The sequence below is a fragment of the Protomyctophum bolini genome (genome assembly GCF_963924005.1).
Source record: "Protomyctophum bolini genome assembly, chromosome: 21".
NCBI classification, from domain to species: Eukaryota; Metazoa; Chordata; class Actinopteri; order Myctophiformes; family Myctophidae; genus Protomyctophum; species Protomyctophum bolini.
The window spans coordinates 21354689-21379067 of NC_137882.1; the positions used below are offsets into that span (position 1 = coordinate 21354689).

The 24379-nt window shown below is 44.9% G+C and overlaps 1 protein-coding gene across 1 annotated transcript in view; it reads right to left on the bottom strand.

Annotated features, from left to right (window-relative positions):
* Nucleotides 1-15300: 15300 nt before the first annotated feature.
* Nucleotides 15301-24379, bottom strand: part of LOC308336417 (uncharacterized protein) — a gene marked incomplete at its 3' end in the record, with an annotated part of 688546 nt that continues 679467 nt past the window's right edge. Inside the window, exons 20-25 of the mRNA XM_080793780.1 lie at nucleotides 22764-23017; nucleotides 19806-19942; nucleotides 17507-17628; nucleotides 17272-17389; nucleotides 16514-16765; nucleotides 15301-15815 (exon numbers count right to left, since the gene is read on the bottom strand). Of these exons, the coding sequence (XP_080649906.1) occupies nucleotides 15301-15815; nucleotides 16514-16765; nucleotides 17272-17389; nucleotides 17507-17628; nucleotides 19806-19942; nucleotides 22764-23017 (1398 nt within the window). The remainder of the gene's footprint in view (nucleotides 15816-16513; nucleotides 16766-17271; nucleotides 17390-17506; nucleotides 17629-19805; nucleotides 19943-22763; nucleotides 23018-24379) is intronic.

The window sequence follows — 24379 nt, forward strand, 5'->3', positions numbered from 1 at the left end:
ATGACACAGTGGGGTATTGTAACGTGAGGCACCGGGCCCTAATGAAAATGGAGATCGCTTGCCTGGACCCCAGCTGTATGTGGCCTCTCAAGCTTCCACTCACCTTGATGTTTCTTACCTTTCTGTAAAGGACAATATTGGGGGGAAACACACATTATGGGAAATGAATAGCAGATTGAGGCTTGGACTAACAATAATTAACAAGCATGGGGAAAGCTGTTGTTCAATAAGGATTCCTGTATGATTCCACATTTTGTGTGGCAGAAACACCCGCTGTTGTTTATGTTTCTATACAGTACGTGCTTCAGCTGTGAGGACAGCTTTGTGAACATGAATTTGCTGTCGACACGGAATGAGTGTCAACCGTGTTTGGGTTGTCCAGTAATGTCTTCAAAGCCTGCCTGGGCCACCGTCTGAAAGACACCCTGCACCCACAAGCAAACCTTAGTCATAAGTTGTGTGAGGTGAGGGCGGAATTATTATTCCTCCAGGAACCTGAATGGAAAGGTTTTCTCCGGCGGTGTCCTTTTAAACGTGTTTGACTGTACTCTGTGCTGTTTACATCCTGTAGAAAGTCCAGTTTCTTTGGCACGGTGACACTGAGGCCCTCCCCTGTACATAGACAGTTGCTGGAGTTTGACCCAAACACCTCCTCGTCATGTGTGACATAGGTGACTTTGGCGGCACTGGCTCCAAACACGCAGGCCTGCATGCCTGATAAACTGGGGATGGGTATGGCTCCCCTGCGGCTGCCGAGGAGGCGGGTGAGGGTTGGAGCTCTATAGTGGAGAGGATTGTGGTGGAGGAAGTGGGGAGGTATACAGCTGTCCCTGTAGACACAATATCAGCAGCTGTCAGCAGAATGACAATGACAAAACCAGTGTGCGTGCGACCGTGCGTGCATGCGTGTGTTGCTTTGCGTACGGGCCGGCAACGAGTGCAGTAAACAGGAGCTGACAAGGACGTCCTTTCAAGATGACCAGAATGAAATGTGAGAGAAGACCTTGAAGAGAGCTTCATAGATAATCCCCAATGGGCTGTATGCACACATGCCATTTTGAAAAGAACTTGGGTCCGTTCCCTACTTCCTTCACAAGTGTTACCAATGATACTAATTAAGGCACTAAACAAAGTCAGGGTGCTGCTATTGTGCGTGTCGGCTCACTGGAATCACTCTGCTACACCACCCTGAACCCCTTGCGCACTGCAAGGGGTCCAGGGTGGGGGGAAGCAAAGGACATATTTGGGCTTTAACCAGTTCCTCAAAGTACTTACTGGCTATAGTTGTCGTTGAGATTGGTCACTTTCTGCTGTTTGGGGGATGGGAATGATGGTGCTGGACTTGGAGCAGGTGGGAACAGTTCTGAGGGAACTGAGTGAACACCCCCACCAGCTGGTGGGCACAGGCTTTCAGGACAACGGGATGCCGTCTGGACTTGGCCTTGCGTGGATTCATCCAACTGAAGGAGCCTCAGTAATAGGACCATCAGAGGGGGGTTGAGGGGGGGGTCTGTTCTCCCGCAGAGGTGGAGGTGAGGGAGGGGGCAGTCGTGCTGACAGAGGGTTCAAACCTGGCGTAGAATGTGTTAAATTCGTCTGGGAGGGTGGGTGTTATTTGTGGGGTTTGGTTTGTTTTCCCCCTATAGTCACTTAAAGCCTGGAGTCCACAGCATAGGTGCCTCGGGTTGATATAACGAGCTTGGATAATTAATAATAATACAAATTGTATTTCGTATATACAATATATAATACCAAGATTTTATGTTTCATATGCTCTTATTTTGTGCACTAATATTAGTCTGCTGTTGTTATGATATATTGCATCTGAAGGAAGCCAAACCAAAATAAATTAATCTTATGTACCTATACTCAAGATGTAACAATAAAGTACAACCTTGAACCTTGACTTAACTTCAAAATATTCAAACTTATGCTCTCAAATGGCATCTCATATGAGATAAAAGACAGACAATGTATACTTTTGTATATGTCTGATTCTATAAGCCTCTAGGCTTCTAAACTTCTCCTGCACCATTGGTTATGCATTTTTATATTCTGTTGTTTTATGTGCTGATAAATACAGGGACATAGCTGACCATTTGGTTGCCCTACTCGTAGGATATGTGTGCTGCCCCCCCTCCCGACGAGAGTGCTGCATTATCTCATGCAGATCGACAATTTTTCGCCGTTTGCGAAGATGCACACACGGCCGCTCGTTATTAGCCAGAGCCACAGAGAATATTGTTATTTTGAGGGTCGGCGTGGCACCTTTTGTTGCCCCCCTCGGCGTGTTGACCTACTCGCAGTGCGTACAGGTAGCGACGGCACTGGATGAATACAACTATGGAGGAGGCAATTCAAAATACTTTGCCTGCGCACAGTAATGAGAGAGATGCGTGTGAAGTTTGCTCACCGCCACCAAGCTTTTTCCGAGGCTCCTTCGTAAAGCTTTTCTCCCTGGAGAACACTCACAATTATCTCAAAACAATATCTCTGGAGGGAATACAAATCGAATTCTCCCTCACAGTTTGAGTATTTATAATTGAACTGCATGTGTGCCGAGCCTGGGAGGCGTATAGGACACCACCCACTGTCAGTTTGAAGTGGCATGATTTAGGTATTATCCTGACTGTTTTGTATGCGGTCCAACGCCAGCGGAGGCGAGCTGGGCTGCTTTAAGCTCGGATCAGTGAAAACAATAGGGAGTCACAGTTTGACTGACATGCAGAACACTTATACAACACTGCTCATTTGCATTGAAATTGTAACAAAGTGGGCGTGCTGCTAACTAGAGTAACTAGAGCTGGTGAAAGCTTATACTTGCAATACTTTTATTTTCATGGGAGGACATGCGCAATTACACAAATCCCTGAGTGCGTCAGTGCTTGAGTACATAGTGTAGTGTTATATTAGCATTATACTCATTAACGCATGTGTAGGAGAGACACCATCTGCAGTGCAGGCATGGTCTTGTGTGTGTGTGTGTGTGTGTGTGTGTGTGTGTGTGTGTGTGTGTGTGTGTGTGTGTGTGTGTGTGTGTGTGTGTGTGTGTGTGTGTACGTGCATGCCTTCTCTGTGTGGTGTTGGTCCATCGAGTGGTGCCACAGCTGGAGAGCATGCTTTCACATATGTTAGTGCCACAGCAGTGGTCTCCACAGAGAGAGCAAGCAATCTCTCTCATTTCCCTCGTGTTTTAGAGCCTTTATTTTATATGAGTAGTCATAAAAACACGCCGTAGATACAATCACTCCTGAAGAAGCTATTACAACTGCCAGTGAAAGGGACTGCACAAAAACATATTGAAATTTCATTATTGATTGCTATAAATGTACACATCACAAGTCTCTGCACGGACGCGTGCGTGCGTGCGTCCGTCCGCAGGTGGATTTTTGCAAAACACATTTTTGGAACAAAATGCCTCAAATCATCCAATTGTATGAAGAAATGGCACCCTTTTCACATTGGCCTATTATAGTGCCACCAGGAGGCCACAACCTGACGTACCCACTTTTAGTTTATTATATTTTGTGTGTGTGTGTGTGTGTGTGTGTGTGTGTGTGTGTGTGTGTGTGTGTGTGTGTGTGTGTGTGTGTGTGTGTGTGTGTGTGTGTGTGTGTGTGCGCGCGCGCATGCATGCGCTAAGCTGTGTAAATAGCTGCACTGAACTCCTAATTATAGGCACTGTGTCAAGCTACTGTATTGATCTCAGATGGGGCTTGAACTTTGGCTGTGCATCTCTCTCTCTCTGTTGAGTAAACAAGGGAGTATTATATTATGTGAAGTTAACCTGTGTGAGACCCACCATCAGAACTGGAAGATACTACTAGTGGTTTTTATTGGGGATTAATATCCCTCCATGCCTCCTGAGTGGGCTTGCCAATAGCCCTGTCTGAAAGTGCTATAGCTTTCAGGATGTACGCGCTGCAGTACGTATGCTTGTTTATCAAAGCCTTTTCCTTATTTCCTTTTCTGAAAGCTGTCTGTCTCCTCCACCCAACACTTGAACCCTGTGAAGTTAGTTTGGTGGTAGCAGGCTGTCGAACGATCTGTCATGCAGATAAAGCCGTCATTCTGTCAGCTCTTTCTCACTGTCTCTGTTTTCACATCAAGCCCTATAAGGAAGCTCTGAGTAAGCACATGTGTCGGATGGTGGTCGGGGTTGCACATAAGACATATAGGCCAGCAAATTCTCTATTTGTCTTTGTAGAAAGAACTAACACGCACGGCATCTCATCTCATCATCTCATCTCATGATCTCTCTCCCCTTCTAACTCTCTGTACTTTTACTGGCTCCCTTGTCTTTCATAAAGCGCATCCTCCCTCTCAGGGCACCAGTGACACTTCACACAGTCTTCTTTCTCAACAATAACCTCACCTTGAATCCGTCCTCAAAATGAGGAAGAGTGGGAGTAAGAATAGCGGGACATAGAGAAGGAATAGAGGTACACATGCACCCACCAGCCCATGCACACTCCCAGACGTGCACACACACCCACACACTCAAGTACATCACGCACGCACACAAGCACACACTTACCTACACATCCCTGCACACACGCATGCACGCACAAACACTTTTTTACATCATGTTTACTTTAGTATTCACAAGTAGATATTGCTTCTGTTAAATCTGATCCAAACCGAGTTTTACACACACACACACACACACACACACACACACACACACACACACATACAGTACATGTGTAAACAGGTGAAGCTCACCCGTTTGATTCCCATATCTGCATGTCCGTCCAAACACACTAACACAGCTGCTACTGATTACAGAAATCCTCAGTTTTAATCCCATTCAAAATGACATCCATACAGTGTATTATTCGGTTTAAACGTAATCATCACGCTAAAAAGATGTCTGAATACATTATAGGGTAGAAATAAGGCACATTGCCGTATTGGTATACCTGGCCGACTATCTGACTTGTAAACAAACACACGCCATGTGTCCTGCGTCACCGTGCAGGTGGAATAGCTGCTTCAGTAACTTCAGAGCCAGCCTTTCAAGCTGAAACTTCTAAATAAAATGCATTTTCGTTTCACTGCACCTTTAACAGAATGACTGTATAGAAGAGAGCCTATCACCACCTCCTCTAGAGATATGCAGTTTATAAGAGGTATTTTCGAGGAGAATCAACACTTTTACCCCAATTTCTCACCTTTTTTCACTGGTGTTCCTGATGCATCACACAAATTCTAATGTGCAGGCAACACCTTTTTAGCCATCCACATGTTTCACACACATTATACATGTCCACCCACGGCATTGGAAGAAATACGATTTGTGCCACCAATATATCACTGTAAACATATCCGTGCAATTTCATATCAACCATATGTGTCCTGTTGAAAGCTAAGATGATTCAATAAGCAGACCTTGAGGCAGAGTGAACACACACAAAGAAGGTGTCGAACTAACAAGCACGTGGACACAGCTGGGCCAAGGTGGACGTGGGGAGTAAACCGCTCCGTATAAATTGCTTCGGTAAATGTGGGTCAAAAGGCCATGGCCGGTGCACAATGGAGGTGTTATGTGAAGGAAGCTGGTAACACGTTGTACCTTTATACGCCTACAGGTATACAACATCTGCGGCAGTACATATATTTTTTTTACCTACAGTATAATTATGCTAAATCACATCATTCTTACAGAGACACAAATCAAGCTGATGTTCAAGTAATGAAAACAAGAAACAGCAGCAATAGTTCAGCAGAAGGACAATCAAACGATCAATCAAACATTACCTTTTAGAGGTTTATATTTCTTGGCTTTCTGAACGAGAAGTCATTAATGAGGCTGTTAAATCCAATTGGCACAGACTATCACTTTCAGAGCACATTAGAGACTAATGTGCTCAAATTCAGTCTATTTTGGCCCATTGTGGATCTCAGTCTATTTTTAACCAGTCCCAGTGTTGAAATAAGAACACTCTGGAGTGTGCAATTGAGTGTGTGTTAGCATTGTACACTTGACTGAAGGGTTAATCTGTTTAATGCGTGCTTGCAATAGACCATATTCGCACGGCGGCCATGTTGTCATTTTTCACTGAAAAAGCGGGGTGGCAGTGTGGTGCCATTTCATAAATGTAATTGATCTGAATTGATCATTTCCTATTCCTATACTCTCCCTATTCGTCCTCTTATCTATGTGGCATGATCATTTCAAGTGACACATTCTCCCTGGCCTATGGAGATTCAGAGTGCAGCAGCGCTCAGGGCAATGCTGATACTTGTTCTGTGAGCAATGGGCATGGTCACCGCTCCTGATAAATTGAATACAATTTGCAATGCAATACATATAGCATTAAAAATGGATATGGTCTCCCAGTCCCAGTCTGTGAGTAATACACCAAATACAGCTTGGGGCATGGGAGTGATTATGCTAATTTTAACATTTTGAAACATCTCCATGAGTATTATTATAGCTGGTTTGTAAACGTGTGTCTCCCCGGAAGAATAAAACTGACCTGCTAGGGCTCTAAACATTAAGTTGTGGCAGATATGTGGATTCTCTGTCCTCCAAAGACTGGCCTCCACTATTTGTCTGTCTGTGAAAATAGATGATTTGTGAGCTTGTAGATCATCTATTTCCACAATGTTTGCCTCTTTCTTACGTAGTATTTGGCCAAGTTGGCATTAAAATTGAAAAAGGTCTTAAAAGTAATTAAATTGTAACTTTATAAATGTACAGATGGATAATTAACCTGTATACACCACTGTATGTTGGTTTGTTTACTGTTGAGTGGAAAAACAATGTTGCACATTAAGCTAATCGTCTGTGGACCCCCCTGGGGTTTCGGAATCACTGCTCTACTGCGCTCGTCCATTTACACTGTCTCCTTTACTTAAGGCCACTTTTAGACAGCAACGGTCTCCAGATAAAATGGCCAAGTCCCGTTGCGTTCTCATTTTCTATTCAGCCTTTACGCGGAGGCGCACAGTGAATGAAAACGCTGTAATGTGCATGCCACATCGCTATAAACTGGCTGGTGACAGACTGCCAGATAGACCAGGCACGCATGTATTAGAACCACTTCCGTTCTACAGTACTTTCTATCGCAAGGCTTTTTGTTTACATCATGGTTTACATTCCCCATCGTTCTAGGAACTCCAAATATGGCCTACGGCTCTGCATCGATGTAATAAACATAAGCCCACGTTTTCAAAGACTTCCACTCTGGAAGGAGTTTTCAACCCCCGAACGCGCTGCTGTCGTCTAAACAAGACCCCAGCAAACTATACTTTATTTTTGCCGTTTTATATGGACACCATTCTCGTGGCCTGAACATCCCTATCCCTCGTTCTTGATTCCCATTGATTTATTGGTGGTGTTTAGCAATTAAGCTCTCCGCGGCAGCTGCCCACCGCATATCGGTAGAGGCATTACGCAGAAATGAAAATGATTCGATCCGTTATACTGGCCTATTGACGAGAACCACGTTAGCGGGAGAAGTGCATGAGGCCTGATGTAGCGACAACCTCTGCTCCTGCTGTCCGTGAGTGACAGGCCCCACAATAGCCTCCTGGCGTGGTTGCAGGGGCAATCAAAGACCACTGTGGTGGCTGACCACAGATTTACTTCATTGCTTATTGCTCAGTAATGTATGTAAGTATTAGCATTTACCCATACAGGCTATTTATCAGGATGACAGTCTATGAGAAAGGGGTTGCAGCTGTGTTTGCTGTGCGTGCGTGCGTGCCTCTTCCTCCTTTTGTACCGTGTATAATGTGTCAAGAAAAGGCCCCGCTTTCAGAACAGGTGCTTGCAGCATTTGAGAAGAATTATGCCTAAATCCATCAAACATAATTCACCTTCTCGCACGCACGCACACACACGTACGCACGCACGCATGCACGCACACGCACACACTATCAAGTTCACAGCTTACAGTGTTAGATAATTTCTCAACCCTCCTTATTATCACCTGGCCTTGGATTATTCAGAGAAAGATTGAAATGATAAAAGGATCACCTTCAGAAATCACACACACACACACATATATATATATATATATATATATATATATATATATATATATATATATATATATAGTATTCTGTATTTCAACTATTGTGCTTTGCAATCAATACAGTACACGTCTTATCTCTCTCATCCCGTGTTATTGTCATTGTCCTCGTTTCGTTTGTTTCCCACAGCGAGGCTAAACATCGAAGGCATTAGCCCCGGTGACATGTAATCTGTCATTGATTGTCCTGTTGAGCTCCTTCCCTGCTCTCTCTCTTCTACATCATCTGTGTCTGGCTACAACAGTTATCTACTTGTATGGCAGACTTCACTGTGTAAGCTGCCCAACGAACTTGTAGTTCTCCTTTTTTTTCTCTCTCTCTCTTCCCCTGGCACGAGCTCTTCTGCCAGCCGCCAGACTGACAGAAGTTGCCAACTTTATACACATGTCTGCTGGAGTAGGTGTTTAGGGCGAGCTCAAGACAGTGCAGGGCTCCTTAAAGGGAGATGGAGCCTCCCGACCTCCCCCCATATTCATGTTCATGTTCATGCTATACCTCACCACTGGCATTCGTGAGTGCCTGTGATTTTCGTTATTCAGGTCACGGCCAGTTCTCTTCATTTTCGACAGTCTCTCGCACTCCTCCTGATCCAGCTTAAATGTTAACTGAGGCCCCAGCAAACCAAGGAGGTTAATGAGTTGCACACGACTGGAGATGAGTACATCCACAGCAGCTAGCTTAGTGGAGACTGAGTTGGCAGCACGTGGCTTGTTGGCAACCCTCCGGCCAAGAGCACTTTGAAGTGTCGAGGCCTCATCAAACATAAATCCACAGAAGATGCTTAACCAGGTACCAGTTGGCCATTGTTGCGGTTCCAAAAATAGCGGTTTCATTGCTCTCTCTCTCTCTCTCTCTCTCTCTCTCTTGTCTTTCATAAACAATACTGGCATCTCCTGAATGAGGCAGGGACTCAGGGAGAGAGAGACTTGATCTGCCTTGTGGAAGAAGGGAACTAAATGACTCCCTGCTCTCAGCTTCCTCCAAAACCCCTTAATCTCTGGCTAAAAGCTTTGGGTGGATAGAGGCGAGGTGAAGTACAGTGCATTCTCAACTCGCTCGGCTTGGTTCTTAACCCCCCCTGGTAACCCCCACCCCCCGGCGGTGGTGGGCAAATCTACTCCATGTAGAGAAAATAGCATTGGGTTGACTTGACTTGAGGGAGATCCACACATGCTGCCGTCAGACCATTGAGTAAGAGCATCATAGACCTGTGTGGCTAGCTAGAGGCCCAGAAAGGATATTTTCTAAGGAAATGGACCTGGACGTTTTGTATTCTCTTGAAAAACGAAGAGAAAAGCCCAGGGTTGGCTGATCCTTGGTCATGACACATGCATTACAGTGTTGTGTCTCTGGGGCACAACAAGGCCTGCCAGTTTCTCAACGCCACACAACCTCCGTCCTTGAAAGGAATTACTGCAAAGACATGAGGCCGGCTACATTAATGCCATAACCAGAGGTAATCGGTATGCAAAGGGCAGTGCAAGGGCTTCTCAATGCTGTGTTGTTTTCCCCTGCAGAACGCCTGAGCACTCACGACATGTCTTTACCATTTGTGTTGTTGTCTGTTCTCCTGCTCCATCCACAAAAGTATTAAGGCCTGAAGAAAATTAAGTGCTAAAACACAATTGTGATTACACAATGTGTTGTGATGTGATGTAGTGATGTTTAGTGAAGGTACAGTATTGATCTAGACTAGAGTGTGTTTGTGTGTGTGTGTGTGTGTGTGTGTGTGTGTGTGTGTGTGTGTGTGTGTGTGTGTGTGTGTGTGTGTGTGTGTGTGTGTGTGTGTGTGTGTGTGTGTGTGTGTGTGTGTGTGTGTGTGTGTGTGTGTGTGTGTGTGCGTGCGTGCGTGCGTGCGTGCGTGCGTGCGTGCGTGCCTGCCCTCTCCAGTCTCCATGCCACATAGCAACCAAAAGATTTTTGTGACATGCTTTGGAGTATAAAAATTATAATAAATAATAGTGATAATAAATAAAGCATTTTTTTCCTTTTTTTTAACAGATGGTCGTGGGAAGATTAACCTAGCATATTTAATACAATGAGCTACTGTGCTCACTGTTCCATGACCATCCCCTGTTTTTGGATGTCATTTTAAGAGAGGTAGTTTGAATTTTATTGCATTCCAGTTGGAGCAGTTTGTTGTTTGTTTATCCTGTATGCTGCTGTGTGAGTTCTCTTTCCTGATTGGATGAAATTGGAATAACGAGGACCTGGAACAAACTATAGCAATGAGTACTATCTGAATATGGAGCTATGTAACACTTATTTTAACAAAACAGGACAGATGGCTGTTAAGATTGAGCTTGACAACAACATCTGACAAAAACAAAATGTTCAGTCTCAGTTAGTGAAATTAAGGATACAAGCGAGCTTTGAAATGTAAATCGTGCTGTCTGAAAATGTAAAACATCTGCAGAGTTCTTTACAACAGCTCCCTGAAACATAACAAAACCGTTGTCTGGTCAGCAGGTGTTCTATTCTGTGATGATCGGACTTCTCAGATCGAGTGTTTCTCCACACAAAACAGTCCTTCGTTACTGTGTTTTTCTCTTTTCCTTTAGATTCCTTTTTCTTTTCGAGGGGCGCTAGAAAGATTCCCCCTTCTCCGCTCCCTCCAATTTGGCTCCTGGTCGCTGCGCGCACAGAATACAAAACTCTGATGCTGGCATTCAAAGCAACCAAATATGGCACCCCCATATCTTGCAAGTCTGATCGAACCCTACAAACCCTCCCGCGTACTCAGATCAGCCAACGCAGTGAAGCTGGAAGTACCTTAACCTTAACTAAAAACGCCGGTACAACAGCGTTTTGAGGGGCGCTAGTCCCTCCAACGTCTGGCTTTCTGAAATGACGTCATGTTTGCAGCCAAGTCTATGGACCTTTTATGTTTGTCTTATTCATGCCCCCTGTGATTTCATGTAGCAGCCAAGTCTATGGATTTTTAATGTTTCTCTTATTCATTGCCCGTGATGTCATGTGGCAGCCAAGTCTATGTACACCTCACTTTACACAAGTGTTATTTTTAAGAAATCACCGGTTATTATAGATTAAATTATAGATTAACTGTTGTTTTACCCTTTTTCTCCAGATGCGAAAATGTGTCATGCATCAGGTGTGTCATGCATACAAAATGACAAAAAGTGCATCTGAGCAAAAAAAATGCTTGAGTCAATTAGTTTCATTCAAGAATGTCACATCAACAAAAATCAGATTTTGTGTCTTAAAAAATTAAGGCAAATCCCTCTCCAAATCCAATTTGCAGGCCCGTAGATTTTAATTATAGATTGTCTAATTAATGATTTCCTCCATTCACTTGCCTCTGGATCCGACGACTTAAGCACTGCCTGCATTCTCGTTGGAGTATTTTACTTGTGCCACTGCCATCTAGTCAAACGTTGTTCACTTGGGATTTCTGCACTTGCCTCCAAGCGTGTCAATTATTTTACGATCCCACTGCTGGTTGAACAGTAACAGTTCTTATCAGACTTTGAAGGCTATAAGCAGAGAATAAAATGATGTTAAACCAGCCATAGTACACAATTTAACACATTTAGGACGGGAACGCATCAGTGTCACTTTAATGTTTAACCCCTTTAACCATTATTTTAAACTTTAGCTGTTGAAAAATAACAATTATAACTCATCTTTGCTTCTGGGGGTCCTTGAATGAACATATAGATGGGGGTCGGCAGCCAATTACATATAATGTTGGGGTCCTTGACATGAAAAGGTTTGAGAATCACTGAATGCAGTGGGTCGGCAGTGGCTCAAGGGTAGAGTGGCTGGTAGGGAACAATTAAGACTCTGAACCCCTAATTGTTCCCAATGTGCAGGTTGGTGCCTTGCATGATTTCCTCCGCCATTGGTGTATGAATGTGTGTGTGAATGTATTGTATCTATGTAAAGCGCATAACATAATGTAGCAAGCAAGGATATCAGTACTGTCAGACTGATTAATGTGAAACAAATGTTAAATTCAGGCTGACTGTCAGGCTGGAGGAGACAGGCCTTATTTTTTTATGTTTAATAATCTTAAGTCATATAAATATTTAGTACAAAATATCACATTTTACAAAGCAGAATGCTGAACAGCTATTTGTATCGGGCCACCTTTACACTTTTACAACTCATAATTGTTTCTACAATGACAAAACTTGACGTGTGCAGTGCAATCACATTGTCGCCAACATGTATACTGCACTGCAGCAGTGGTAACCCTCATAGCTAGCCATGTCTACACATTAACACCCACAGACTTACAATATCCGGAGAAAGGGGGGCACCACCCACCAGCATTATGCCCTTAAGCCCCCCACACTAGAAAACTCCCAATAACAGCACTGTGGACAGTGGTGCATTAGCCATTGTAGAAGTCCCAATGTTGACCGCATGGTAGTTGAACTGATGCAAGTGCAAGAGGGACTTCTTCAAAGAGCTGCCACTATACATTATAAAGGTACAATCGCTGTTTGTTTTCCATCAGCCTTATAGCCAAGCATGGTACTTGAAGGCAAGAAATCACAAGCACATAACGGTAAATTGAGTATACTGTATATGCTGCTACCCTGTATAAAGACAGGAACCTGCTTGTTTGGAAAAATAAATGTTTTGCGTGTTTCTGCAACACATTGTGCCCTGAGGCAGAAAAGATGTTCACTACCAGTGAACTTCATTAAATGCACATCAGAGAAATACAGTCACAATCTCAAACAGCCACTTGCAAAGTAGGGAGCTTCTTCAGCAAACAAGGAAATTAAACTCGATGCAGCAAGCGACGTGAGGCAGGGATGAATGAACACAGAATAATGAAGCATTCAGAACTTAGCTATTGAAGAAGTTGTGTAATCAATTGGCTTGTTAACCTGTCACAGGTGTCAAGATCGATTCATTTAGCATAGCCGGAGAACAAATGCATCACCGTGGTAATTGTACCAATTGTTTTTTGTTTCGTTTTGTTGTGTGTTGCTACTAAATCTCAGCTTCTGCCACCCTCCCATGTCTCTCCCATTAGCCTGCTTTCTTATCAGCTCAGAGATATCAGACACGGCATATGGTCCCGTTTGTAGATCAATATCATGTTGTTTTTGTTCCAAATTGTCCGATTGAATCTCAAAAGAAACGTACGGTAGACCCCAGCCAATCTATTTTCTTGCCATTATAATGTTTTTACCTCCTCTGAGCTGGGAGACCTTGAGAAACGATTGAGAAACGTATTGCATGTCACTAAAAGGATGTGTAATGCTTTGATAAATATCTCTATGGGAAAGGTCACTTCATTCTCAACAATCTATTTCTCTCTTATTTCTCAAAGGGAATACAATGAGAATGGCTCCCTGGTGTTTGTCATACATACCAACAATATATGGAGCAGTATATCACATTAGAACCAACCATCTCCCTGATTGCTTTCATTTTAAATTTTACAACTATAACAGCTAGTATTTGAGGTGGTTGTTGAAGGTATTTCCATACACTACATCCTGAATTTCATAGGTCAACACAGAATGTAGGTCTTGATGTGAAGTCATTTGAGAACAACCAGACTTTAGGACCACCATAACCATTCCTTTCCATCTTTAGAACTAAGTGCATGTTATATTAGCCATCATTACAGCTTTTATTAGCTCAAACTCACAAAATAAGTGTGTTACTGCAGCAGCACTTCAGGTGGCACTGCTAAATGTCATGTGATGTGCAGATACTTGTCATATATGTCTTTTGAAAACCTGAAAGTGCTGTGTTACCATAGGAAGTGTAAAAGTTTAGGGATAAACATAACATTTGCATCTTCCAAAGCAAAACTATTGCTGCTGTTAAAAGGTGAAAATTGCAAGGCTTCTAGACACACCTACAACACCATCTGCAAGGTTGAAACCTCTTTTTTGCAAGTAGAAATATATCCAGGTCTTGCGGGGTTAAGGATAACTAACAGGTTATATAATAATCAAATAGATGCTCGTTCATAGCCAACTCTGTGCTGAACAACTCCTTAATGGTCAATTTCCTCAACAAAAATAACTTGTGGGGACAGCTTTCACTGTAATAATATCCAGCAAGTTGAAGTGTTGTCTCCCGACACTATTGTAGGTGATTTCAGAATATTGTACACAGTTCACAACCTGAAAAATATCCTGTGTGTTTTGTGATCATTGGACTAATTTTAGTAAGTAATTTACACAACTTCCAATGAGTGGTGAACATTATGTTATGTCTTTGCCATTTACCATTTCACAGAAATTGTGGCAGAAAAAGTCTCAACCCAACTTGGCTTGAACACCTAGTAATGTTTTGCTACTCGGAGAATTGACTCAAGGGCATCAGGGTAGACTGAATGGATGGTTCTGTATTCATGGCAACTGTTCAATGCATACATACACACACATCACTGTCTATTGTGAATGCCCGTTCTTCCCCAAAAGCCTGAAAAACGTAATGGCAGTAAAAGCATCCTGGTGTTCACAGGTTTGATCTTTGAGCCCAGTAGTGGATGCGACTCACAAATGAGACAGCAAAGAGAGCTTGTTTGGACAGATAGAAATTCCTCTAGAAAAACACATTAAACGTATTGCCATACATACACAAGCTAAGATTGAACTTACAATATGCAGCATGTTACGGCTGTACAGTGTATCGTATCATAGTGCCATTACACAAGCTAAGATTGAACTCACAATATGCAGCATGTTTGTTTGTTTTGTTTTTGTTTAGTTTTAGTCCCAGAGACACTGAAAAGTATGGAGTTCGCTGTCTCTCAAAGAGTATACATAACCAGATCTGTTGGTTTATAAAACTGTGCAAAGTTCATCACAGGTAGCGTACAAAGAAAAACATATATAATAATGCAGGTTGGCATAGATATATTTTGGCCTAACACACACCAAATTGCACACAAGGTAGAGACACAAAGTATTTGTACAGTATTTAGTATTTTGCGTGTGTGTGTGTGTGTGTGTGTGTGTTCGTTTTTCAATGTATAGTCCACTGTGTTCTCGAAGCAGCACCGGACCCATGAAGCCAAACCTCTGGCCCACTAGAGGAACATGACATCACTGCACTGGCGGTAAAAAGAGCACTTGGACAAACCAACACATGGCGTTCTTTGCAGCGGACAGCAAAGCATGTACCAGAAACGTCTGCACAACCTGTTGGCTTGTGCAGTGTGTGTGTGTGTGTGTGTGTGTGTGTGTGTGTTGGTGTTGGTGATGAATCGCTTCACTCCGCACCGCGTTCTGCGTTTTTCTCCCCCCGGGCCTCTCGTTAAGAATCGCCCTCGCTGCCGTACATGTCCGCCAGTCTCCTGAAGCGAGGTCCCCACTCACTCAGGTAGTTGTAGTTCTGGTCTCCTTCGGTCGTGGTCGACTCCAGCGAGCTGAGCGACTCGGCCACGGAGCCGGTGCCCTCGTATGCGTACGTGGCCAGCGAGTCGTAGGGCGGCGCCGTGGGGTCGGCGTCGTTGTCCTGCAGTCTCTGGTTGACGAAACACCTCATGTCCCCGTTAGCGTTGCCGCCGCTGCCGCCACCGTCTGTGCGGGGCTGCAGGGGCAGGGTCGGCGGGTAGAAGGACACCTCGGGGACGATGTCCCGCCTCTGCTTGTTCTCCTCGACGGCCTCCGGGTTGCGCAGCGTGCTGATGTCGAACGCCTGCGTGTCCTTCTCGCCGCCGCCCTCGTCGTTGTAGTTGACCACGTTGTCCCGCACGTCCTCCTTGAGGAAGAGTTTCAGCGGGTCTTCCTTCCTCTGCCTCCGTAGGGCGGTGAACAGCACCACGATCACTGTGGGGGAAGGGGAGAGGAGAGAGGAAAGAACGTTTATTCACTGTGCATGAGTTATACTTGTTGAAGTTTGCATTTTTCAATTGAGTGCTATAGCGCCACCCTTTGGCATAGTTTTTCATGACCCTAGCCTATACCATACACTGCCAAATTTCGTTAAAAAAACCGACTGCTGTTGTTGTGCCTTTGATCTGAGTAATACATTGCTGAAATTATTATAGCATAAGCTACATTGTAAGAGCTTCAGGGCATTTGGGACCCTTCAGTTAATTAATTAATAACACGTGGCAAAGTATTAAAAAAATGGCTCTGAGAACTTTTTTCTTCTTTTTGAAACACCTTTCTTCCTATTAACTCTTTGCTGCTATCAGTATACTTCTAGGATTTAGTGTCAATTTGAACTAGATTAGGAACATCCACTATTAAACCCCCTGGAGGTCCCATGGACTAAATCCTACAACACAGAGCAGGTGTCCTGTTGACAAATATATCTAGACTAGGTTTTGTTTCGTATCCGTGTCACATCTGTGCTTTACCCAGTTGTATACTTCTTTATATAACAAAGAGCGCTATTTTCAGCATCCAACCAAATTAAAACCAGGCATTACGAGGCAATCAAGGCCCGCCAGAATACTTTCCCCTGACACCCTCAGAAGGCCATAGTGGTGAACCAGCGATGACCGGCTATCTCGACTCACTGAGCAGAATGATGGCACAGAGCAAGATGGCCACCAGGGCTCCCGTGCTGAGGCCCGCCCGGCCGGCGAGCGCCTCGGCGTTGCACAGCTTCATGTTGCCCTCGCGGTCGCACGTGCACACGCGCACGGTCAGCGTGTTGGTGCTGCTCTGCATGGGATACTCCCCGTCGGAGATCACCACCGGCACCAGGAAGACGCTCTTCTGCAGCGTGAGGTAGCTGTTCCTCCGCGTCAGGATCCCTGCCGTGTTGTCTGGGGTTACGGAGAGATAGACCATGTAGCTTATAGCTATGCCTGTGATCCTGTAAGGCTTCAATGCTGAGTTCACACAGGCAGATGCAAAGATACAGTCTACCATTCATTTTCAATGGAAACCAGCGACATGAAGATACAAAGACACATTCGACGTGTGTAGCTGCTGCTGAAGCTACAAAAAAGTTGCGCTGGTTTCAACTTCAGATATACACTCAGACACTCTTGTGTCCTGTGTCTTCTGTGGGTCATGGCCGCCTCAATGCATTTCCAATGGGAGTCACATGGTTTGAAGACACAACGTTGTTGCATGGGGGGAGGGCAGAAGACAGCCATGCAACAAAGTTGTGTCATTAAATCCAGTGACTCCCATTGGTAATGCATTGACACACAGAAGACACAGGACACAAGTGTGTGAGTGAGGCCTTAGCGTTGTAAAGCTTATGGGGTAAAACATGTAAACAGGACTTCTGGGAATATAATGATAATAAATAAAATGAGTGGACCTTTGTTATCGTGCACAGAGAAGTTAGCCTTCCCAGAGGCCTCCTGTGCTAGGCTGAAGGAAAAGCGGTGGCCCCCTACGGGCTCATCAGGATCTGAGGCACTCACTGTCTGTATTCTCTGAAAGGAAGAACACACAATGTTATGCAAATGGCTGATGGAGGTGGCCATTTGGACAATCAAGAGAGCAATCCGTGATGGCTACTGCCTCCTCTCCTCTCGTGGCATCACACCAACCTGGTTAGCCTTGGCGTTCTCACAGACAAACGTCTCGTAATTGGTGGCAAATGTTGGAGCGTTGTCGTTGACATCCAGCACTCTGATGTACGCTGGCACTCTGCTCGTCAGCCGTGGGTTGTCTGGTGGAGACACGGAGAGGAGATCGTGTACTCATTTACAGTAATTACCGTCACTGAAAAAGATGCACATCATCAAAGCAAACTAGCTGTGCCTGTCTAAAAATGAAGTCTTGGAGATGTCCCTGTACTCACTAAACACAGAGCAATGATGCAAAGATTGCCAAATATTGGTAATGTATCCAATCAAATCTTCTCTTTGTGTTCAACTCTGCTAATGTTGCCACTCTTTTTTTATGCATTAAGGAAAATGGGACATCACAGAGTGAAACAAGTCTCGTGAATTAGGTCAGGGATTCCCAACCACCAGCATGCATGCAGATCGGTGCCGGTGCGCGGGATATGTACCAGAAGGCGGGCGGGAATCCAGTTTCCCAGACGTGAATATATTTAACCTTGCAGAGTTTCCAAAAGGCGAGAAAAGTTGATTCCGTCGCATGAAGATACCAATACCAAGGATTCGTCAGTGATGTCATGTCACTGTGGTTTATAAACAGCTTCGAGTCCGTGCTACTTCCGTGTTGCATAACTGTGACATCACTGTCAAATCTTATTATCTTATCGTTGCCTTAGTTTCAGCGTTTGTTCACCGTTCATGATCAGATGCGTGACAACTACTGTAGCTGTTTTGTTTTGTCACCACAGCTAATGCAGTGGTTTTCAACCAGTGGTCAAGGGATCACCAGTGGGCCATGCTGGGGTTCCAGGTGGTCCCCATGCAGCTAAATGATGGAGAGTTGGTAACCAAATGGACCCTTATAGATCTTTAACATTTTACGCTCTCAAGAGTTAAATTATTGTTAACAATCTGCAATACTTAATTTACAAGAAGTCTACACATTTAGGGCTCCATTTTCGTCACCGCTAAACCTCTTATGCCTAAACTTCTTTGCCTTTTTTTACTATTTTACTATTACAAAAATGTAATAGTTAAAATGGCCAGTCACAACGTGTCAAATTGTAGATAGTTGAACTATTCAAAAATGTTTTTCAATATAGTAAAAAAAAGGTAAAGACGTTTAGGGATAAGGGGTTTAGTGGTGACGAAAATGGATTCCTTAGAGAGAATGTTTGCCTGTTATCTAGTTTATGGTATCAACATCAATACAGCATGGAATTGTGGACAAAATCTTATCCAACGACAACAAAATTTAGTTTTGGGTCGAGTCCGAGAGGCTAAATATCATCAAATGGTGGTCCGTGGCTCAAATGCTGAATAAATAATGGGCCTTGATGTAAAAGTTTTAAAACCACTGCGCTAATGGAACACTAAATGGGATTATTATTTCATGTCAACTATCAGAAGATGTAACGCAGGTTAAGTAATGCATCACTTTGCAAGTTTAACGAAGGTTTTCGCCCTTTCCAAAGTCATGCATTTCTGATACAGATATAACCTCTTTTAGCAGCCAGTCATTGACTGCCTGTCAACATCTGCGTTTTGGCCTCAAAATACCCCCCTTTTCATCCTCACACCTTTGAAACTGTTAAAACACGCTAATGTCCCAGACTTAATCAGGTCACACATTTGATATACTCAATATGGAGTTCTCTGCAATGCCATCTGGCATGTGAGTGACAACCAGCTGTACATTTGCATGGATTCTATAAGTAGAGTGTACACGCATTGTGAATCGGCTGGTGTATCTTACTATCATTGTAGCAGGAAAATACTGTGCCCGGGACCTAAATCAGATTATTATTTTTTGGTCAATGGCACAAAACGTTCTGCTGTCTCAAGATAACAATGCACCAACAATGCACCTGTCCACGCCTAATTTTAACCCATTGAAGACAAACTGAATGTGGGGACACAAATTGAGCACAAACTACATTTGCTACCAACACAACATGGACACCACGCATGACAACTGGTCAGAAATGGGCAATGACACTTGCGATGCGCTTTGCGCAGGGTGTACGATAGGACCCTGAGAGTGTAAAAATAGATCTAAATGGACCCGTAACCAGGTTGGTGTGATGCCATGAGAGAGGAGGAGGACTGAGGCAACAGTTAGATAACTTGGTTTCATTGAGAACACCAGAATTATAGCTTCCCTTTCTTTGTTTCAGAATGCTGTTACCAGACATGGGATCTGGCCCTAGCTGTAATGGTCCAACTGAGTCCATTTCTTACACTCTCAGAGTTAAATTAACACTGAGGATTAACGGTATGTTACTGATTTCGGTGGCAATGATGGAGATGTTGTGCCAGGCATTCTCCTCCCTGTCCAGGTCCTTGAGGAGGAACACTGACCCATTTCCTGAATGGACGTTGAACAGCCGGTCCATGTCTGTGTTCCGATCAATGGAGTACCTGCAGAACGCACACGCACGCACGAGCACACACACACACACACACACACACACACACACACACACACACACACACACACACACGTTGCACTGTGCCGTTTTGACGAGACAAAGACACAAGCAGACTGGATACAACAGGTGCAACAGGGCTGTTGACATATATCACGTGCCGTCACATGTTCATTCAATGCTGAGTTACACACACACACACACACACACACACACACACACACTCACACACACACATACAGTACACTGCACAAGCCAACAGCTTATCCAGTGGTGTTGTTTTGCCCTGCTAGCCGGACTAGCGCGATACATCACTGTGATTAATGGAGTAGCAGATATGAGGAGGGTGCAGCGTGAGAGGAAGTATAGACCCCCGAGGGGGAGCACGTGAACCAGCTAGGGCTCTCTGTCTGGAAGACACCGCGCACCACCGCACTCCTTGTCTCCTCTTTTTTCCTCCTTTCTCATCTTCCCCACATCTCCTCTCCTAATTCTCTCCCTATCGCTTTGGCTGTGCAATACCTTTTAGTCCTTTAGTGCTGCTATCTAAACCAGTGGTTTTCAACTTTTTAATATCGAGTCCCATTATGTATTCAACATTTCAGCCACAGACCACCATTTCACGAGGTTTAGCCTCTCAGACCCAAAACGTAGAATATCTTGTTGTCGTTGGACACGATTTTGTCCACAATTCCATGCTTCACTGATGACGGTAGAAAGAAATAGAGTGGTAAGGGAAAACTCTTCTTCATCCCAGTGATCGAAACGTTGAATTAATAAACCAGTGGAGCTGAGTTTTCCCATACCAGTGTTGCGGACTCTATTTATTTCTCCTGTACTGCCATTTGGGCTAGAGTGGATGCTTTGCATTGATGTCGGTACCATAGGAGAGATAACAGGCAGACGATCAAAATAACAATTCTTCTACACTCTCTATTGTGTAGACTTCTTGTCAATTAAGTAATACAGATGTTTTTTTTTTGTGGCTTTCGCCTTTATTGGAGGGACAGACAGTAGGCTGACAGGGAATGGGGAGAGAGATGGGGGGGAAGACATGCAGTAAAGGCCGTCGGGATCGGGAGTCGAACACGCGGCACACTGCCAGACTGGATTACCAGCCGAGGTGCCTGGACCACTGAGCCATGGCCCAGGCCTGTAATATACAGTAGATGTTTAACAATAATTTAACTCTTGAGAAAATGAAACCAAATGGATCCATAAAGGGATCATTTAGCTGGGGACCACCTGGAACTCCCTCAAGGACCACTGGTGGTCCCCGGACCACTGGTTGAAAACCACTGATCTAAACATACAACATGCCTGGTCGTGCCCCTCACCTAACCCTGACACCTTGCCATGCTTCATGCCTGGTCCTGCCCCTCACCTCACCCTGCCACCTCTCCATGCTTCATGCCTGGTCCTGCCCCTCACCTCACCCTGACACCTCGCCATGCTTCATGCCTGGTCGTGCCCCTCACCTAACCCTGACACCTCTCCATGCTTCATGCCTGGTCCTGCCCCTCACCTCACCCTGCCACCTCTCCATGCCTGGTCCTGCCCCTCACCTCACCCTGCCACCTCTCCATGCTTCATGCCTGGTCCTGCCCCTAACCTCACCCTGCCACCTCTCCATGCTTCATGCCTGGTCCTGCCCCTCACCTCACCCTGCCACCTCTCCATGCTTCATGCCTGGTCCTGCCCCTCACCTCACCCTGCCACCTCTCCATGCTTCATGCCTGGTCCTGCCCCTAACCGCACCCTGACACCTCGCCATGCCTCCTCTCTGACGCTGATTGCAATTAACAGTCGCCACAGTGCTCCCTAATTGCTTTCCTAATAATATAATAGTCATTTAGCCAGCTGGACTAACACCTCATCTCCCTACCCCTACCCCATCCTCTCCTCTCCTGTTCCCATGCCTCGTCTCCTCTCCTCTCGATTAGTGGCGGGCATGATGCACAAGGCAGGGGGGGGTTAGCACCAAACTGCTGCTCTCAGCAGGGAGGTGCTCTTGTTGTGACTACACCGGTAGGAGGTCCATCAGTGGGGTTTAGGGGCAAAAGGTTGGTAATCAATGGGTGGTACCGCAGGTGCTATACCTAACCGCCAGGGACATAGTGTCCTAGAGAGGGGGTGTGTGTGCGCGTGCGTGTGTGTGCGCCTGGATAGACTGCAGAGTCAGACCCCACTGCCTGAAAACCCACCATCCCATTGTCTGTGTAACTATCTGTACTCACACAACTTTGACTCTGTAGAATCTGCGCACGCATGCACGTGCACGCACACGCACACAACCAGAGCCTCTCTCATGACATATTGTCTTATCTACTCTTGTTTGGATCTCACTGTGGTGACAACTACTAGTGACTGTGGCAAACATTGAAGGGAAACCAGGGGCCTTTCTCATTTCTCACTTTGTACATCCTCAATAGGCTCTGGTCTCCTGGAGGTGGCATACCCGCTTGTGGTTCAGTTTCCCATGGTTTCGCTTGATTGGTGCAGCCAAGCGAAACTATGGGAAAGTGAACCGGGAACCTGTCTGAATGCTTTTCTGTGGCCCCGTCTCTCTCTCTCTCTCTCTCTCTCTCTCTCTCTCTCTCTCTCTCACTCTTCTTTTTTTTTGAGGGGCACTAGCCCCTCCCACTTCTGGGTTTCAGAACTTACGTCATGTGGCAGCCAAGTCTATAGAAAAAACAGCAGCCCCCCCGGAAAACAAAGACATTTGCAGTGTTGTGCTGTGTGGGTTTTGCAGAGTGCTTGAATTAGATGCAGGATGAACACTTCCCTACAATGGTGTTGTTTTCCACGCCTACCTGACGGGGCTGCGGTTGCTGTCCGGGTCGGAGGCGCCGACCGACCCGATGGGCGTGTTGGCCGCGGCGTCCTCCTTGACCTCCATGACGTAGCTGCTGCGCTGGAAGGCGGGCGGCTCGTCCACGTCCTCCACCAGCACCTTGACGCTGGCCTCGTCCCTGAAGAGACCCACGGAGAAGAAGCGAGGGTCCAGGTGAAGGTTCTCCACCTGGACACGCACCATGTACTGCTTCTTCTTCTCAAAGTCCAGAGGCTGCAGGAGCACACGGGGCACAGTGGTGATTACGTTGACTAAACACTATGACGAAAACAATTCGACTAACTTTCTTCACTGATGAAAAATAACATTAAAAAAATATATATAGAAAACAAAGCTATGACGACTAAAACTATACGACTAAATATGTTGACAATTTCGTCAACAGATGAAAAACTAGACTAAAATGTTAGGGAGGGACTGGTGGAGAAGAGATCCAGTAGAACTAAAAGACAATTGATTGATTTTATGCTTGGTTGCACTTTGAAAATAGCTGATCTACAAGCTCATATTGTGAGTACAACTTAAAATCTGGCATTAGGACATTGACACAAAACTTGTGAATCGAGGCATTCTGCATGCTGCGTACTTTTGTACTTTTACTCAAATACATTTTGAATTCCGGATTTTTATACTTATAACAGGACTTTCTACATCAAATTGATACTTTTGCAAATGTGCGTATACTTTTTGCACCACTGCACACACCACAGTAGATACTAGATACGGATGAGGATGTGTGTGTAAATGTTTACACAGTCAGCAGTACAGAACCAGCCCTCCAACCCCGTCGGGTCGTAGGGTTCTAGTGCCACAAGTGTCTTGAATTTCAAACAAGGACCATCGGGTGATGTTGTGTAGCTAACCTCACGCTTTGGGTAGCAGAAACAGAATTATGGCTGCAGACCAGTGTTGGGCAAGTTACTCTGGAGTACTACTGGAGGAGTAATATCTTATTACAGATACTGCAGTTACTTATTTATTATTTTGTATTATTTATTACTCATTTAAAAAGTAATTATTGGATTATTTATTGAAGGTCAGGGCGTCTTACTGGTATTATATAACTCCTATCTTTTTAACATTTGTTCTCAGTTGATCACAGTAAGCATTTTTCACTGGAGGCACACAGTGGGAGAGACGGATGCAGGGTTGACCACTGACAGGATGCCATCAATAACAACTTACTATGAACCATCGATTTGTGTGCCTGTCTTGTGTTAATGCCGGCGGACTGCATGAGGTCTAAAGTGGAATAATGTTGCCTAGAAAGTGTCAGGATGGGGTCTGTGCGTGACAAGCCCATTTATGTAGGAAATCCAAAACAGAGGCATGCTCACTACCCACCCTCTGTTCTCAGCCCCGCTCCCTCCACTCGCCACAGAACCTACCGCAGCTACAAGAGGCAATTACTTCTACTCAGTGAAGGCTTGATGGGTGGCGATCGATTGAGAGCTTGTGGCGTACGTGAGCGCTTGATGAAGCAACTGTCAGATACTGTTGAATACATCAAACGCGCGCCACAGTGCACACTGCTGGGCGGATGCTAAAATCCATACCGGCCATCAGTACCTCTGT